Here is a 20,189-nt window from a genome sequence, read left to right on the forward strand (position 1 = left end):
TCGTCACTGACAATTTGTCTGTCTTCTCAGTGTTCCTTGTCAGCTCCGTGAGCAGCTACACAAAGCCAGGCTGTCAAGTGTGTCTTGCGGAGCGGCCCAACTTTGCCAAGTTTCCTCAGTATTCAACAGCGCAATGTGCGTGTGGACGCCATGGCTAAGCAGTTGGCGAGAGAGGCGTTGTGCTACGGTTGCCTTATCTCCCTGACCTTGAGTCAGAATCTCTCGGCACCCACGGTTCAGAGACATTTAAAGGGCTCGCTCAGGCAGCTTGTGGGAAGGTCTCCCTGGGCACATTGCCAACTCTGCTGCCTTACTCTGTGGCTTGGGTTAAGCTAATTTGAAAACATCTACTGGAGTAACTTTCCTGTTAACTCTACCTCTGGCAAATGCACCTGAGTTCATGGTAGGCAGATTAGCATTAACCCCCTCCGACCTGAGGGTTAGGGCCCTCTCCCTGGAGACCCTTTCTGTCTTGATTTTAATTCACAGTGGGAACTCACTGTGAAATCTATTTCAGAACTAGGAATTTTCCTGCTACATTTCTTTACAGAAACACACGCTGCAGTTTGTGAGGAACATGACGCTTTGGTCCTGTCTCGGACTCTGCAGACAGCCCTTCTTAGATGCGCTTCATCACATTGGGAACGAGGAAGAATGCAGGGCACACACTCATCTCCTTCCATGCTAGTTCTTTTGCCCAGGATGCAGGGAGACTTCCTCAGTTTTCCAAGAAAGGGTGTGCTTTCCTCTTCAGTTGTGGAGGACAGCCAGGGAGTCAGGAAGCCCTGCCGTGTCTGGACCTCGCCTGTGTGAACTCTTGCCTGGGCAGTTCAGAGGGGGCGCACGCGATCCTGTGAGGTGGTGTGAACTGTGAAGAGAAGTCCTTCCCCTCTCCTCCCAGGACATGGGTTCTTCAAAGGTTTCTTCTTTCTTATACCTCAACGGAAGGATCATTTAATTAACGAAGGTCTCCAGCTGGATACAGTTCGACGGCTTTGGCTTTGTAGTCTCTTCAGGGTCTTTACAGTTAATAAGGATGTGTTGTCTGGTGACGGTATGAGTGGATGGCAGCCTTCCCCACAGAACGCTGTGACCTGAGAGCTAAAGAGAGCATGCTCAGCAATGCCACCAATGACCAGCACAGTGCAGGGCACCTGGTAGCCGGTCAGCATGGACCAGCTGTGTGAACAGCCGGATAATTGAATAGGCGAGTGAGTGAATGGAGCTGTGTTCCAGCTGTACAGAGACCATCATGCTGAAGGTTCCTGTCATTGATTTTGCATAGCTTTCCTTGCAAGATCAGATTTTGGGTTGTTTAGCCCTAGGCTTACTTGGATAATACCTTTGAGAGACAGATGATCCCAGGGCGGCCAAACTGTCGTAGTAATGTTATTTTTCCAGTGAGGGGCCTGGAGTCGTTTTATGAAAAATGGAAGATTCTAGAGCCAATCAAAATTCCCATTTCTCTTTCTTCCTCCTTATGCACAGCAAGCTTAGCAATAGTAAACCATTCTGTTTCTTTTGGCCTCACCTTTTAAATCTCCTTTCCTGCCACCCACCTTGGAGAAGAACATGGTCCACCTGTGCCTTATTTTAATTTGTGATTTTCTGTTTCTGTTCTTGTCAGCCCCCTGAAGACCAGAAGCTCATGGGATAACAGAGACAGTGGCCAGTATAAGGTTTGCATATGGAAAGAAGCAAAAGTTCATTGGGACTCTGCCTTAGTTGGTCTTGGGTCAAGATGACACAAACTAGAGTCACCTGGGAGGAGGGTGCCTCAGTGGGGGGTGATGGCCTCCAGCAAATTGGCCTTTAGGCAAGTCTTTGTGGCACCTCCTTAATTGCTGATGTGGCCTTGGCTCACTGTGGGTGGTGTCACTCCTGGGCTGGTGGTCCTGGGACTTATGAGAAATGTACTTGAATGTGAGCTGAGAAAGAAGTCTGGAAGTAGTGTTCCCATGTGGTCTCTGTTTCAGTACTTGCCTCCAGGTTCCTACTTGAGTTCCTGCCCTGGCTTCCCTCTGTGATGGAGTATGACATGGATCTATAAGACAGATAGACTCTTTCCTTTCCAAACTGGGTGTTCTGATAGTGTTTGCTCACAGCAACAGAAAGCAGACTAGCATAGGGGCTTAAAGGAAGAACCTTATCACAGAGATGAGAGACAAACCCAGTACTTCAGCTGACTTTTTCTTTCTTTTTTTAAGATTTATTTATTTATTTATTATGTATAATAATAACATTCTGCCTGCATATATGCCCACACACCAGAAGAGGGTGCTGGATCTCATTACAGATGGTTGTGAGCCACCATATGGTTGCTGAGAATTGAACTCAGGTCCTCTGGAAGGGCAGCCAGTGCTCTTAACCGCTGAGCCATCTCTCCAGCCCTTCAGCTGACTTTCTTAAGGCTGAATTCTGTTTAGGCCCTCAGCACAAACCATGATGCTCCCTCTGTGGATCATATTTGAATCTAAGTTCTCAAACTAAGTGGGAGTGTAGCTTTCTAAGTATTTTCCAATAAACAACTTTCAAGTTTTTTTTTTTTTAATTTGTTCCTCCACAGCCTCGACTTCTGGCATATTTGAAAACTATGGGGAGGTAGACTAGCTTCCTGGTACACTGGCATGCCAACTGCAGACTGTTTTATATCAGATATCAGGTCCACAGTTCAGCCTTGAGTGGTCCATAAGGAAAGATGAGGGTCAATGTGGATATAGCCGATCTTCTCAGTTATAATAGCTGAATTCACATGCATATGCCAGTGATTTGAAGTAGTTTACCTTGCTGGTTAGAATCCTCCAGAATTTGCACAGTCACTATCAGATATTGGTAACTATATATTATGTCTAATAATGAGGAAATCAAAACATGTGTGCTATTTCTTGGGTACTTACTATGATGGAGAATACAGAAGTGCAAGGCATGCTTCAAATCATGGACCAACATAAAATGCAATCTAGAGGATAAGATTAAAACACAGAAAACATTGGGAGGCTGAAGTAGGTGGATTGCTGTGAGTTCAAGGTCAGTCTTGACAACAGTGAATTTCAGGCTAACTTGGGCTACAGAGTGAAAACCCATCAAAGAAACAAACAAAAAGATGAAGGGAATAATTAGTAATAACATGTTGGGTTATAGAATAAAACCAACTGTTCAAACATACGGGCTCACCAGTCATATTTATTGTATTTATTTTAAACTTCACTGTATGTGTGGGGCTTATCAAAGAATCAAAGCATTATGGGAGGCTTCGGAAGAAAGTCTTAGAAGCGTCATGGATTAGAAAGAATTCAATCAAAGCATATGGCTTGCAGACTGGGTAAAATGTCTGTAGAAATCTGGCAACGCATGTTCCTGGTCTCTGGGGTAAGCTTCATCCTTGTGCTGATGAATTTGATTCTGGAGGATGGTGATATTACTGATAGGGACCTACCATAGAGGGCTTAATACTTGAATAGGAATGTGTAGACTTTCTAGGAGCAGCCATTCATAGATTATAAATAGGCAGAGCTTGGAGGACGGGTTCGTTTGGACGACCATATCCCAGAACTAGACCAATATCTTTAGGACACTTTTTGAATAATGGGTATAGGGAGATAGGTATGTGAGAAAATAAATTTTTCTAGTAATTTTTGACTGTCTTCTCTTATGTGGGAGTTATACTGTTTTCAGTTCCATATTACTAAAACTATAATTAAAGACTTTGATATTATCAAAAAGTTACATACCATTGAATGAAATAAATGCCTCATGCCTCCTACCCAGGTTGTGAACTAGTCCCTGTGCACAGTGTTGTGTGTATTTTACAAATTCATCTCCCCTACTGGGTACTCTACGTGCCATTTTGTATCCTTACCATTCCCTGTGTCTTGTATGCTTTGCTATATGCTAACATACATCTAAACACCATAGTCCGGATTTTAGGCTCTATAAAAATACCGGCATGCTCTTTGCATTCTTCAGCTCTTTTTTATTAACCCAAAATGTGTTATGTACAGGTTCAGTTTGTGCGACTTTACTGCTCCCTACTATTCTAGTCTATGGCTATGTCATGTTTCATTTTCTTGATGGGAGTTTATGCTGCTTAAAAACAAGGCTGCTTTCATTATTCTGTTGCTCTTTGCTTACGCTAACAAAGGAGAGCTCCTTAGGGTCATTGCTCACCATAACAGTTTTAAGAGGACGGCATCTTACTTGCACACTTGGCAGATTATGTCTGAGTACCAGAATTGGTAGCATCTCTTTATATTCCAGCCCACAGACCACAAGAGGTCCTTTTGTTCCGCATCCTTGCCAACCCTTGGTGATGCACTTTGTGTTTTGCTAATCGCGTGGATGCGAGACGGTATCTCATTGTAGCATTAATTTGTTCCCGAAGACGGCTAGGAATGCTGGCTAGGTTTTCCTTCTTATTAACATTTTGGCTGGGACGGTGGTTGGTTTCTCTCCTATTAACCTTTCCTCTCTCACTGTTGTTCATTTGAACTCATTGATTTAGGTACTCTGGATGTCACATTGCTTTCCTTCTTGGGGTTATGAATTTCAATGGTCTTCACTCCGTTAGTGGCTTGTCTTTTCGTTTTGATGGTGTCTTGTGGTAAATTGTTCCTTTACGTTTGACAAGATCTAGGTGTTCTTGTTCTGAGTCTGAAGTGATAAAGAAGCTGTCCTCTCTCTTCTCACAGACTGCTGAAGCCATGCTTTCACGTTGAGTTCTTTAGGACTTAATCAGCTGTGGTTACTGTTTAAAGCCTTTAATTACTGCCCAAATTTGAAGAAGATGCATACCTTGTCTCGCTTTTAATTCATTCCTCATTTGGTTAGAGTGAGATTGTTGGATTTCTATGAATTCTGCTGTTGACAAACATCCAGACTTCATTTTATGCCTGAAATGTACAGAAGCTTCTGAGCAGTATTTCTTGCCCCCAAAGTTTCTTTGTTTTTCTTCCCTCCCTCCCTCCCCCCCTCCCTCTCCCTCCCTTTCCCCCCATACCTGTAAGGTAGGGCTACACGATGGAGCCCAGGCCAGCCTCAGCCTCACAGCCAAGTCCTGGGATCACAGGCTGATATCAGTAGACCTTGCAAGATAAATGTTTCTAAAGTCTTCCAGGAGAACAGAAAAGCACGCTCATCCTTACTCCTCTGTCCTAGCACCAAGCATGTGCTGTGCACAGTATGCCTTCAGATATATCCCTGGGGCACGGGCAGCAGCCCTTCTTCTTCTTCTTCTTCTTCTTCTTCTTCTTCTTTTTTTTTTTTTTGGACTTCTGAGCCATTTATTTATTTAAGATTTCTGTCTCTTCCCCACCACTGCCTCCCATTTCCCTCCCCCTCCCGCAATCAAGTCCCCCTCCCTTGTCAGCCCAAAGAGCAATCAGGGTTCCCTGCCCTGTGGGAAGTCCCAAGGACCACCCACCTTCATCGAGGTCTAGTAAGGTGAGCATCCAAACTGCCTAGGCTCCCACAAAGCCAGTACGTGCAGTAGGATAAAAAACCCATTGCCATTGTTCTTGAGTTCTCAGTAGTCCTCATTGTCCGCTATGTTCAGCGAGTCCGGTTTTATTCCAGGCTTTTTCAGACCTAGGCCAGCTGGCCTTGGTGAGTTCCCGATAGAACATCCCCATTGTCTCAGTGTGTGGGTGCACCCCTCACGGTCCTGAGTTCCTTGCTCATGCTCTCTCTCCTTCTGCTCCTGATTTGGACCTTGAGATTTCTGTCTGGTGCTCCAATGTGGGTCTCTGTCTCCTTTCATTGCCTGATGAAGGTTAATATTCAGGAGGATGCCTATATGTTTTTCCTTGGGTTCACCTTCTTATTTAGCTTCTCGAGGATCGCTAATTATAGGCTCAATATCCTTTATTTATGGCTAGAAACCAAATATGAGTGAGTTTATCCCATGTTCCTCTTCTTGGGTCTGGCTTACCTCACTCAGGATAGTGTTTTCTATTTCCATCCATTTGCATGCAAAATTCAAGAAGTCCTTGTTTTTTACTGCTGAGTAGTACTCTAATATGTATATATTCCATTCTTTCTTCATCCATTCTTCCATTGAAGGGCATCTAGGTTGTTTCCAGGTTCTGGCTATTACAGACAATGCTGCTATGAACATAGTTGAGCATATCCTTTTGTTGTATGATAGGGCATCTCTTGGGTATATTCCCAAGAGTGGTATTGCTGGGTCCAGGGGTAGGTTGATCCCGAATTTTAAAAGACCCATTAGATCGCATTGATAGGAGGAGATGGGCAGGTGCCAAGGCAAGAATTCACCCAGTAACCTGAAAAACAATATGAAAACACCAGAACCCAATGATCTTACAACAGAAGGACTTGAACATCCTAACACAGAAGAAGTGGAAAAAATTGACTTTATGAAAGCAATAGAGTCCCTTAAACAACATGTAAAAAACACCCTTATAGAAATGGATGGGAAGTATAAAAAAAGTTTGAAGAAATGAGTAAATACGTACATGATACCCTGGGAAACCAAGAAAGAACGATCAAACAGGTAATGGAAACAGTTCAAGAATTGAAAACTGAAATGGAAGCAAGGAAGAAAACACAAACTGAGGACCAGCTGCGTATGGAAAATCTAGGTCAACGAGCAGAGTCTACAGAAACAAGCATAATCAATAGAATACAAGAGATAGAAGAAAGAATCTCAGATGCTGAGGACACCATAGAAAAAACAAACGCACTGATCAAAGAAAACAGCAAAGCCAACAAATTCTCATCACAAAACATTCAGGAAATATGGGACACAATAAAAAGACCAAACATAAGAATAATAGGAATGGAAGAAGGAGAAGAGTCACAGCTCAAAGGCCCAGAAAATATTTTTAACAAAACTATGGAAGAAAACTTTCCCAACATAAAGAAAGATACTCTCTTGAATATTCAAGAAGCATACAGAACACCAAACAGACTGGATCAAAGAAAAACATCCCCTCGTCATATAATAATCAAAACACAAAATATACAGGTTAAAGAAAGAATATTAAGAGCTGCAAAGGAAAAAGGCCAAGTAACTTATAAAGGTAAACCGTTCAGACTTACACCTGACTTCTCTATGGAAATCATGAAAGCCAGAAGGTCCTGGATAGAGGTACTGCAGAAACTAAGAGACCATGGATGCAAACCCAAACTACTATACCCAGCCAAGCTACTGTGCACTATCAATGGAGAAAACAAGACATTCCAGGATAAGAACAAATTTAAACAATACGTAGCCACAAATCCAGCCCTACAGAAAGTAATAGAAGGAAAATCACAACCCAAGGAATCCAACATTGCCAACACTGCCCACAATAACTCAGGCATCTAGCGACCCTTCACCAGCACAACTCAAAGAAGGGAGACACACAAACTCTACTACCAAAAACAATAAGAATAACTGGAGTAAACAGCCACTGGTCATTAATATCACTTAATATTAATGGTCTCAATTCACCTATAAAAAGGCACAGGCTAAGAGATTGGATACGAAAACAGGAGCCAACATTCTGCTGTTTGCAAGAAACACATCTCAACCACAAAGACAGGCATCTACACAGAGTAAAGGGTTGGGAAAAGGTTTTTCAAGCAAATGGTCCTAAGAAAAAAGCAGGTGTGGCCATACTAATTTCTAACACAACTGACTTCAAACTAAAATCAATCAGAAGAGATCGAGATGGACACTTTATACTCATAAGAGGAACAGTTCATCAGGATAACGTCTCAATCCTGAATATCTATGCCCCTAATATAAAAGCACCCACTTATGTAAAAGAAATTTTACTAGATCTCAAGGCAGACATCAAACCACGCACATTAGTAGTAGGAGACTTCAACACACCTCTCTCTCCAATGGACAGGTCAATCAGACAGAAACCTAATAGAGAATTAAGAGAATTATTGGAGGTAATGAAGCAGCCCTACTTCTTAATCAGTCCTTTGTATTAAACTTCTTCGCAGAAGACACCCTGCTGGCTAGGACTTCACCACTGGCCATTCTGTCTTCCTTACTTGTTTCTTTGCTCTTCATGTATTTACAGTCCTTTTTTTTTTTGACAAATTATAGCAGCTGATTTTTTTTCCAGACCATGCCAAGAGGTGTTAAAATTGTATCTCTTTCTCCCTACCCATTCTTCTATGTGGTTTACATTACCACGAGCAAACATTTCTTTTAAAATATGTATTTTAGAGTCCAGACAAATACTACCTCTCACATGAAACATTTATGGCCCTTTTAGCTGAGAGCCTACTCTCCTTTTAATTCCATTTGTATTTAACTGGATCGTTTATTTTATGACTTACATGTGTGAATACCACTAGATGTTAAGCTCCTTCCATAATAAATTAATTTATGTATTTTTGTATCTCTCATAGTCCTAAGCCCAGTATTTGAGTAGTTTCAGTGGGTAATGGCTGCTTTCTTGATGATTGGTGATTAGTTATTGGGGATGACATAGGCCAAATGGAAATTTGGACTCTGGAGTTTTTGGAAATAGGAACATTACTGGAACATACTAGGATTTGAAATAGAATGTTTAGAGTAACTAAGCTATAATTTGGTTGTGTGATACTTAAGATGATTGAGTATCTTCTATAAGTAAGAAAAAAATTGACCCAAGTATTTGAAGTAATAAAAATTTGAGATGTTCATTAGAGGTAGGCCAGCAGATTCTTGGCACAAGGCACTATCTCTGTGTTCCCCTGTGGAAAATGTCACGTCTCTGCACAAGTATGATTCACTATGCCAGTCCTTTTAACTAACGACACAACTTCATACAAGCTCATTTCACTGAGCCCAGTTTTCTTGTCTGAAATATGAGGATCATTAAACTCAGATTTCAATGTATTTGAAAGGATTAAATGAGCCAACATGTAGAAAGTATCTGGTTCAAAGCTGGACCCATGATGAGCAATTAAAATACGTTCTTCGTAGTACATTTTTTTCCCAGGAACTAACTTGCCAGCCCTCTTTCTGCATCAAAGTGGTATTGAGTAAAGACCTTAAAAATGACTGGTCTAGTTTCTAGTTGTGAAGCACCTTCCTTTTCCTACTAGAAGCCTACTGAAACCTTCTGGTTCTGATTCTCTCACGCTCCTTTATTACCCATTGACAGTGACAGTGACTTGGTGAGCAATTCAGTAAGAGCTAGTTAGTGTTCATTGAGCATCATGGTCTCTGACAGGATGTAGGCTTTCTGTGTCCCTTGAAGGCTGCAGGTGCTGAATCCACAGGGCAGCGCCCCCAGCCCCAAGTCAGTCTGATGTGAGGAGACAACAATGCAACTCAGATGTAACTTCCTCCCTAAGGAAAATTTCACTTTGTTACCAAGGGATAGTATCACAGAACAGCTCGGTGCATCTGGAGCAACACCCAGAGTCAACATTTGAATTCCTTCAGTTAGAGTGTGTATTTCCTGAGGGAGGATGAGAAACGAGGCATGGAGAGACCTATCAGGAAAGGGCCATTGTGTCTTAATTTCTATGGAGGAGAATGTCCTGTTTGACACAGAGTTCCTGGACGGGTAGAGGCACCATGCTCTGATTGCCATTGCCTGCCCAGCCAGACGGGACTGTCTAGTACTCCCACAGCCCCCATAATCCTACGCTCAGTCAGCTCAGTTTCTCTTTTTAGAGAGAGAACTCTATAGCTGAAACTATCCAACAAGCCAAGTGAGAACTTGCCAGGGATTATACGGAGGGAAAACCTTTCCTGTTTTTATTTCTAGCAAAAGAAAGCATTCCAGAAAGCTGCAGTTGTGTGGCGCATCATCTGTTGTAGTAACCCATACACTAAATATTTGTTGTTTGTATTTAAAACCACAGAGAATTTTTAAGAAGACTTTTCCTGTGAATTTATTATTCCAGAGATCTGGTTAGGACAGAGATGTTGCCGTTCAGAGAGTTGTAGAGACCAGATGAATGGGTTGTGTTTCCATCATGCATTGATAAGCCCTAGTTTATTCATTTTTATTTTTTTTATTTTTCAGATTCTAATGTAATTATAACATCTCCCACTTCCCTTTCTTTCCTCCAAACCCTTCCATATAACTTTCCTTGTTCTCTTTTAAATTCGTGATCTCTTTTTTCATCAATTGTTATTATGTACATACCTACCTCCATGCAAGCACACTCCTAAATATGTGAGTACCGTCCACTCAGTCTGAATCATGTCACTTCTTTGTGTGTTTCAGGGCTGACTGTTTGGTATCGGATACCTAGTAGATGTGCGTGTCCTCGGAGAAGACAATTGCAACTGCCCCCAGCATTGATTAGTTACTTACAGCTATTTGTGTAGGCTCGAGGCTTCCTGGGCTTCCTGTCGTCCATGCTAGCATGTGTATTGTCCTCATTCGGCACATGGTTAGCCAGTCATGTCTACTGGGACTCCTTTATGGCTGTAGCTTGTACCATTCCCAGGAGACATGGCTTCAGAGAAAACTCCCAATCCTCCGAGTCTTACAGTCTTCCCACTCTCTCTTCTTCAATGATCGGGGACCTTTAGCTATAGGAGTTGCATTGTAGATGTATCCCTTGGGACTATCCTTCGTCACTCCACATTTTGATTGGTTGTGGTTTTCTTTAATGATTTCCATCTGTCGCAAAGAGAAGTTTCTTTGATGAAGGGGTGGGTGTGAGGATAAATATTTAGAATGTTGTCAGGGATTATACTGTAGGTTTAGTAAATGGTGATTGTAGGTTCTCCTTCAAGATTTCCCTGGCCTGGGGAATTTGGTCGAGTTACCAGACCTACGCATGATTTCTCTCTTGCTGAATATGTCTTTTTAATTAATTAATTTTTTCTCGACCCAATCACGCACGTTCTCTGGTTGGAAGTTTGGTCTCTGTAAGCCCCTGTTGAGGGGGTCTAAGGTCCAATTAGACAACTGTTAATAGCACCAAGGCTTATGTGCCACGGCCGCACCATCAGTGTTACTGTATGATGCTTGGCCGTCGTTGTATTACACAGGCATCATAGAAGCATGGGACTGTTAACCAACAGTCCTTCCCTCCTTTGGAGATGACATGCCTCCTCCTCTTTCCATGAAAGCTAGTCCTCTGGGAGGAGGTCCTTCAGGGCCTTTGGGCACTGTGCCTGAAGTACTTTGTATCTTCAGCAATAGGCACTTGCCTTTACTTCTGTAGGGCAACCAAGTGTACTATTAGCAGCCTACAGTGTTTTGGGAAACACTGGAAAACCCTGATGAACAACTCAGAAGAGGACTTCTCATGGTTGGTATTGAGATTTTGTTAGATGTTCTGTGGTTCTTGGCATTGTCAGTCTAGGTGGGAATTTCCATTTAAAATATGTACATTTATTTATACACCAATATATGTACATTTATTTTACCGTCCTCCCTGTTTTTTTTCCCTCCATGTCCCTAATTAAAGGGTCCCTGTTCTTTTCATTTCCCTTTCAGATCTCTTGTTCCTTGCTATTCCAATCTCTATTGATACCCCACCCTAAAATGGCTCCTCTTATCTTTCTAATTTCTGCAGTTACTCCAGAATATGTATTTACATCTGAAGACTTGGAGCTGGGAGTCTCAGATGAGAGAGAACATTTATTGTTTGTCACTAAGTATAATCTTTTCTAGTTCCACCTATTTACCTACAAATTTCATAACTTCGTTTTTCTTTAGAGCTGAATAGTGTTCCATAATATATAGGCAATACATTTTCATTATCTGTTTGTCGGTTGAGGGACATTTATGTTGTTTCCATTTCTTAAACATTATGAATGGTGCAGCAGTGAACATGGCTAAGCTAGTATCTATGGAATAGAAGAGGATGTCAGAATGTTGAGTCTTTGAGCGATTCAGAATAATGTATATTAATTAAGGGAATATTTAAAAACTTGTACTGTATTAAGTTGGAAAGCCAAAAAGAAATGAATGCATTCCTAGATTCATCCAAACCATCAAAATTAAATCAAGAAGTCAACAGTCTAAACAGACCTAATGAGGAGATTGAAAGCGCAATAAAACCTTTTCAGCTTAAAAAAGAAAATAGTCCAGGGCCAGATGGACTCACAGCAGAATTCTACTAGGCATTTAAAGAAGATATACAGTCAATCAATCCATTTTAAACAAGAAAAAAGGAGGGGAAGGAAGAAAAGAAAAAGATGATGACAAACAGAAAGAAAGCCTCTAACACTCTAGTATCCAAATCTGGCGAAGAAACAGCAACAAAAAGAAGCTGCAGGCCCATAACTGTGGTGAACATAGACTCAGAAAAACTCAACAAAATACTTGCAAACAAAATACTGACATATGTAAAAAACATTATACACTATGACCAAGTTGATCTACCTGATTCCTGAACTGTAGGAATGGTTTAACACATGCAGGTCAATAAATATAATAAACAACATAAATAAACTTCAAAGGAAAAAAATCACATGATTGTCTCCATTGATGCAGGAAAAACCCTTTAACAAAATCCAACATTCCTTCATGATTAGAGTCCTGGAGAAAGTAGGACAAGAGGGAGCATACTTCAACATACTGAAAGCTATGCACAAGAAACCCACAGCAGCAGCATCCTAAATGGAGCAAGTCTTGAAGCAATCCCACTGAAGTCAGGAATGAGACAGGGCGATTCTCTACCCCTACTCCTTTCTAATATTGTGAGTGTAGAAGAGAAAGAAATGAAAGGGATCCAAATTGGAAAAAGAAGTCAAGCTATCCCTATTTGCATACAGCATAGAGATCTCCAAAATCTCTACAAAATGTCTAGAAATGGCAAACACATTGAATAATGGAGCAAGATAGAGAATTAACTTGCACAGATCAATAGATTTTATCTACCTCAACAATCAACCTATGAAGAAAGAGATCATGGTACACTCCATTCACAGTAGCCTCAAACAAAAGAAAATATCTAGGAATCAGCTTAGCCATGGGAGTGATTGGCCAATACAGTGGAAACAATTTTAGTAGGGTTTTTTGTTTTTGTTGAAAATAAATGTTTTCATACAATACAGTCTGATCATGTTTCCTTCCCCTATCTCCTTTCAGATTCTTCTCACCTCCTACCCACACAATGAAAGCTTTAACCCATTAAAGAAAGAGATATGTGAATATTCTAGAGAATAGACATCTCATCCTCATGGATTGGTAGATTTAATATAGTGAAAATGGTCACTTCACCAAAATTTGATTACAAATTCAGTGCAATCCTAATCAAAGCCTCCATCTTGTTCTTTCCAGAAATAGGAGAACTATCTTAAGATTTCCATGGAACCACAAAAGCTGAGTGGATTTAGATTGAGTAATTTCTCCTCTTTGAGACTCTACTTCCGGATGGTGGCATCCTCTAATGTAACTGTTCCCAAACTCTTTCCCATACATCTTCTATAAACCAAGCAGAAATGCACCAATGGAAGCCACACATTTATGAAACAAAATCATTCTAACCTACGATCGCGGTCACTTGCCACAGTGTATTCTGTGGAATGTGGCTTGCCCTGGCTCGGCCAATGATTGTGACTCTGGCATCCTCTGGCCTCAGCAGCTCACTGTCTGGATGTGAAGCCATGTACAGACTATGGCACTCAGCTGTCCTTTGCCTCCACAACCACAGCGTGTAAGTTGTGGATAGTAACTTAGGTACTTTTTACTAAATTTTTATTTCTTCTGTTATTTCATTATTTTGAAGATGTCCCCTATTAAATGACAGTTTAATTCATTTATTCATCTCATCATTTTTTCCCCATTCAACTAACAATAATCTATTCAACAAATCCTTGTTGAAGGAAGGCTGTTTGTTGGTTCTCGGCTGTTCACCCCCCAAATAACAACACAGAAACTGTATTAATTAAATCACTGCTTGGCCCATTAGCTCTATCTTCTTATTGACTAACTGTTACATCTTAATTTAACCCATTTCTATTAATCAGTGTATCACCATGTCGCTGTGGCTTACCAGCTAAAGTTCTGGCGTCTGTCTCTGGGGGGAATACATGGCTTCTTTCTGACTCTGCCCTTCTTTCTCCCAGCATTCAGTTTAGTTTTCCCTGCCTAGCTAAGTTCTGCCCTGCTATATGCCCAAAGCAGTTTCTTTATTCCTTAATGGTAATCACAGCATACAGAGGGAAATCTCATATCAAAAACTTAGTATGATTCACTAGTCTCAATTCCTTTAATTTAGCCTTGAAGAAGAGTAACAAAAGATGTAAACTGGGCCCCTGCAGAGCTGTGGCGTTTACACTGGATGGGAAGAAATGCAATGCATATGGCTTTGTAATTTATTTTATTTTTGATGCATTGTCTTATTATGTAGTCCTGGCTTTACTTTAACCAGCTGTCACCCCGCATTGGCATTTTGAATGCTGAGATTACTGGTGTGTGTAATCACAACAGATCCATACTTCTTACAGATGGAAAAAGAATTGAAATGGTCAGGGACTTGAGAACTTGTTATGTGAAAAACATGAGCTTTGGTCCCTCTCAAATTCAGATCTTCACTAGACACGCCCTAGCTTTAGGGTTTGAAACGGATTTACTGGAAGTGTGCCGTTCTTTCACTGATGACATTATTTTGTCCCGTTCTCTTTTACAATAATAGACATGTCCTCAGATACAGTGTTCACATTGTATCTGCTCAGTTCTGTTTTCTCCCACTATTCTTCTTACTCTTTGGTTTGGTAGTGCTGGGATTGGCTCTAGGTCCTTGCACATGCTCGACGCATTTCTACCACTAGCTTCTTCTACCACTGAGACCCTTTGCCAAGTCTCTCTTGGAAGCTGAGGTTGGGCTTGCCTGGAACTCTTCCTTTTGCATTTTCCGCCAATGTTCAGGGAATCAAAGAAATGTACCATAAGGTGATTGTGGGTTTTGTTTTTAATATCATAATAGATCATTAATTATATCATAGGATAAATTTTTTACAAACTTATATTTCGGAAATAATAATAGGCATTATATTTTATTGGATTGTATTATGCACTAAAACCCATTAAACCAGGAATTGTTTTTTTATATTCACACTAGCCTTATGTAGAAAGTGATATAATTTACTGAATATGTTCTTAGATTTCAGAACTTTCGCCAATGGAGTTGATAATTGAACTGGGATCTCTAATAGGGTCTATGCTCCCCAGGTGCCTAAAGCATTGCCCAATTTTGAATGACATCAAAGAAAATAGAGTGAAATGAAAAAATGGAAATCAAAAAGGTTGTCATATTGCAAAATTGATAACTGTCAGAAATGTGTTTCTAGCTGCCTGAAAGATATATGTTCTTCTTAGTTTAAATTATTTTACTTTGAAGCGTAGATGCCCTAGCAGGTGATTATTTGGACGTTTTTAAAGTGATACTTTATTTTTTCCCTTAGTTCCTGCTAGCTGTTGCTATACGGGTGTGGAAAACATAGCAGAAATAAAATTACTTCTACTGAAATGCTGTTACTAGTTACTTTCTTGTCTCTGTAATCAAATTGCTGGCAGAAAGCAACATTGCTGAAGAAATAATTCTTTTGGCTCCTAGTTAAGAGGGTACCATCTGCCATGGCAGGGAAGGTGTGCAGAGTGTGTGGTAGCTCTAGCATGCACGTGGGACTCCTCGCATCTGAGAACAGCAGGAAGAATAGAATAGAGCCAGCCAGGTCTGTTCATTTTTACTCAGTCAGTACTGATGATGTATAGATTGGTATCATCCACATTCAGGGTAGCCCTTCCTTTCTCCCTTTAGTCCCTTTGGAAATGTTCTCTTAGGTACCCTCAGGGGTGTGTCTTCTGGGTGATTCTGAATCCACGAATGGCAATGAAGATGAACCAACACAAATGCTAAAATCCCAAGCTTCCAATTTAAAGGTGAAGTTACTTTGTTCTCCAGTGCCATTTATTATGTTCATCTCTCTCTTGGTTTCTGACTTATCCCTGCTTTAGTGACTTATTTTGTGACTTGGGCTATTTTGATGACATCAAGAACAAAGTACATAAATAGGTTGCCTTTGCCTTGTCTTCTTCTTTCTCCATGTGTCTTCCCATTTGTTAGAGAAATCCTCCATGGTAGAGGTGACTTCTCTTTGGAAACTTCTAGGGGTGTAACCATCTGCTGGTTCTGGAGAAAACTGGTGTCTTCTTTCCAGGCAAGGATCTCTCAGCTGTAAAGAACTTGAGCTTTCTGCTTCCTGTTGGGCAATCTGTTTGAGAGAATAAATAAGTACAGACCTCAAACACAAAGAGACACAAACAGAGATTTAGCCTGCAATAAAGATATAGTTTAGAGAGTATAATTACCAGGCCTGGCCCAACCTCTGTGAGGATCAGATAAGGACTCCCATAGTTAAGAGAGCAAAGGGTGCTTAATGGTCGTTCTGTCACATACCTGAAAACCGCATGCCGCTTATCTCTGGGCTCCTTTGCAATTCAGCCTGGTGGAATTAAAAACATCCATCTCTTTAAATAGACATTGGCAAATCAGCCTCGCTATTCTACTTGAGAGGAAGGTTATTCAACTTGTCCATAAAATACTAAAATGGTACTGTAGTTTATTTTAAACTTTAATCTTTTAGGAGAAAATTGAATATGTAAGCATCCCTATAGACATAAACATTGGTACAAGATAGTTTACTCATGTATATTAACAAAAGCTGCAATGAGGATGGATTCGCATAACCGTGGTAGAAGAGCAAGCGTTCTTTATAATGTTTTTACTGTCACTGTAGTGTTACAGATGAAAATGCATTCTGTGCGTTAAATGTCTTCATTATTTATTGCTAAGATTCCATGAAGTTGATTTCTAACGCTGTCATTTTGTTTTGAATCACCTGGCAGTCCTGACACAGACCAAAACTTTCATCTTTAAGGTGCTATTAAAATTGGCATGCTGATAATAGCGCATTGGTTTGTTGGAGACGAGAACCGTGGGATCAAAAGCTTCATCATACATAAACCATAGCATGCTCCATGTTTAACATATTTATGTTAACTATATTCTCAAGATTAGTGTATCCTGTATTGTACACACATAAGTAAAATGTTTTATTAAAACTGTGTAATGAAAATCTAACATTAACATATTAGGCATGGTCGATGCAAGGATAGCTAAGGTTTGGTAGTGTCTGAGATGCTTTGGCCCATCTCTTGGAAGCTTGTCCTCTTGGTGAGTCTTCACTGCCCTTCCTGTGACTGTTCTTTCTCATTAATGTGGCTGCCGTTTGTAAATCAGTTTCAACCGATCTAGCATTCACATTCTCCGTGCTCTGTCTAGTGTACATATTTTTAGGATTTGTCAAATACTTACCCATAATGATTATTCAAAGAGTGGCTATGAGGTGACAGCTTGATGGTCTAACTTTCTTTCTTTCTTTCTTTCTTTCTTTCTTTCTTTCTTTCTTTTTTTTTCGCCACAGCAACGTTTATTGAGAACAGGGAGGGGATCAGTCCTTCTTGGCCGCCGCCTTCCTCATGGCGGCCAGCACGTTGCTCAGCTCCTCCCGCTTCCTCTTGGCGCATGTGTGCGTGCCCACCCGCTTCTTGATGAACTTGAGCGCACGCTTGTCCTTGGACACCTTGAGCAGCTCCATGGCGCGCCACTCGTAGGGCGCAAAGCCGCACACCTCCCGGATCATGTCCCGCACGAACTTGGTGTGCTTTGTGAGGCGCCCGCACCGCCGGCTGTGCCTCGGCTGGCTTACGTTCTTCGTCACCTTGTGGCCCTTGTTGAGGCCCACGGCCATGGGGTAGCGCAGGGCCATGGCTGCTCCTCTCTGATGGCGGCTGCGACAGGAAGCTGGTCTAACTTTCTTGCTTATGATAACAGCTGTATGTGTTTTAAATGATTGTTGGTTGAAGAAGTTGATCATGAGATGTTGATTTTAAGCCCGAGTTTTGTGATTATGCTTACAAGCACTGGAAATTGACTTTTGGAAATGATTCCATCCCTGTTTCCGTGACCTTTACCGTTGTCAGAAAGATAGAATAAGAGTTCTAACATCAGTAGCAGTGAAATGAAGGGTTATATAGGGAACTGTGGGTGTCCTGAAGATCTCATTCAGCCGAGCAGACAGATTCATCACAGGTGTTGGTTTGGGCATCAAGGAACTATTAAAGGTAGGGTAGGATCATGGATCTTCCCATGGCCTTTTAAGTCAATTTATGTGGAGCTCATCACCTTCCTAACATTATGTGTCTAAAACAAGCTTCCTGGGGCCGGTAATATGCTCTTTCTTAGCATCTAAATGCACCATTTATCAACTCACAGACACAATAATATGACTTCAGAGTTTTCGTAAAAACCGTGACATCACTGTTATCAGAACCATAGCTGAATATAACCCATCAGTTTAAAGAGAAAACTCAGCGTGCTTTCAGGGAGAGGGCTCACTGAATCCAGAAAGAACTTCATCATTTACTACTTACACTTATGTCCATATGCATTAGTAATTGTGAGCCATGTTAACATAGTGAGTTATCCAGGAAATGTCTAAAAATGGAGCTATCAGCATACATTCCCAGTCTGTTGGCTTAGCCATAAGGGTTTTTGTTTTCTTCAAAGCTGTTTAAGTTATTCTAGCCAGCATCCATGGATAGGAGCCAAGGACTCACAAGGACTCAGAGTGGTGATTCCCACTGTAGTCCCCATACGAGCATCGTATGTCATCCAGGAGGATATAGGAGAACAGCTCCTCAGGCTACAGGTCAGATGCCAAGGGCAGGCCCCAGAAGTCAATGTTTTAACAGTTCACCGGGTAATTACCCTATACCTCAAGGTGTCAGAACCACTAGCTTTTAGGTTCTTATCTCCAATGAGGTCCTTATTTTTGTATACCTCTGTCTTCTGGCCTCATGGTTGAGAATATGTATCATCAAAAGAGAGGGGAAAATAAAGACCACTGGTTACAGCAAGAGACCCTTCCTAGTTTTACGTTTGCTTTCTGGATAGATTACCATCTTTCCGGACTCCCACACAAGTTTCTCAGAGTTTCAACTTTTTCTCTTACTACCAAAGGCCTCTTGTATAATTTAAGCATTGGTAATTGCCATTCTGGTTACTTATCCTTATATTCTGCCTTTTTCTAAACTTCAGCACTTGTAAAATGTGTGGCAAGCACATACACGTCTACCCATTTGGAGCTTACAAGCTCCGGATGTGAACCCAGACTGCCCTCACTTATCGTGGTCTCAGCACACAGTCTGTGCTTGTGACTCATTGCTAGCTTTCAGTTTTGGCTTCTCTTGTATTGGGAGAGGAAAACGAGAGAAAGAATTCAGGACCCGCGCGGTTTCCATCTCTCCAGCGTAACCTTTTGGCAGAATGGTTTTATTACTGTGATTAAAGAGTTAGGAGTTTTAGAACATCTGGAGCATCTGCACTGAGATGCACAGACATCTCTTTTCCAAGTCAAGTTACGGATGCTACTAAATCATGGTAATTTTACATGAATATTCCGTCTTCCTTGATATGACGATTGAACTCTGATTGGATGTTGCTGCCTCTTCCATTTCCATTTTCACTAACCCATCTCAATCTACCCCTCTCTTCTCCCTTTTAAATTATTTTCTCGGGGTCTAGAAATTACCTTTCGTGCCTCATATTTCTTTGCTTTTCACGTTGCTCTACTGTATTATTTTCACTATTGAGGATTTTCTGCCAGCGTTCAACATGGCTGTGGTTTCTATTTCTCACTTCTTCCCTTCCTCCTGTTCCGCCACCTTCCCCCCACCCCACCCTGCATCCACTCCTCGGAGATGATAAGGCTTCCCTGGGGAATCAACAAAGTCTAGCACATTGCTTTGAGGCAGGACCAAGGCAGTTAGTTGATTAAGCAAGGTAGCCCTCCAAACAGAATGAGTTCCAAAAAGCCAGTACAAGCATTAGGGATAGATCCTGGTGCCATGCCAGTGGCCCCGCAGTCTGCCCCAGCCATATAACTGTCACCCACATTCATAGGGTCTAGTTTGGTCCTATGCTGATTCCTTTCCTGTCCGGCTGGAGTTGGTGGGCTCCCAAGATCTCAGGTAAGCTGTTTCAGTGGGTGAACCCATCATGGTCTTGACATCTTTGCTCATATTCTCATCCTTCCTACTCTTTGACTGGACTTTGGGGACTTAACCCAGTGCTCCACTATGGATCTCTGCCTCTGTTTCCATCAGTTGCTGGATGAAGGTTCTATGGTGACATTTAAGACACTCATCATTCTGACTACAGGGCAAGGCAAGTTCAGGCACCCTCTCCACTACTGCTTAGGG

General features: G+C 41.4%; 2 protein-coding genes across 2 annotated transcripts in view; one reads left to right on the plus strand and one right to left on the minus strand.

The window, feature by feature from the left end:
* Positions 1-20,189, plus strand: part of LOC121442780 — a gene marked incomplete at its 3' end in the record, with an annotated part of 54,511 nt that overhangs the window by 18,378 nt on the left and 15,944 nt on the right. The window lies entirely within an intron of this gene.
* Positions 17,378-17,698, minus strand: LOC121442798 (60S ribosomal protein L36-like). Its single transcript, XM_041644409.1, has one exon. It carries the CDS (start codon positions 17,693-17,695, stop codon positions 17,378-17,380), a length of 318 nt encoding a protein of 105 aa, XP_041500343.1. The 5' UTR covers positions 17,696-17,698.

The sequence above is a fragment of the Microtus oregoni genome, unplaced genomic scaffold (genome assembly GCF_018167655.1).
Source record: "Microtus oregoni isolate MIOR12 unplaced genomic scaffold, Mior012 000095F_ref0000231, whole genome shotgun sequence".
Lineage (NCBI taxonomy): Eukaryota > Metazoa > Chordata > Mammalia > Rodentia > Cricetidae > Microtus > Microtus oregoni.

Excerpts from the sequence above, each read along its gene's own strand:
- LOC121442798 (XM_041644409.1), bottom strand. The coding sequence starts at position 17,695 with ATGGCCCTGCGCTACCCCATGGCCGTGGGCCTCAACAAGGGCCACAAG.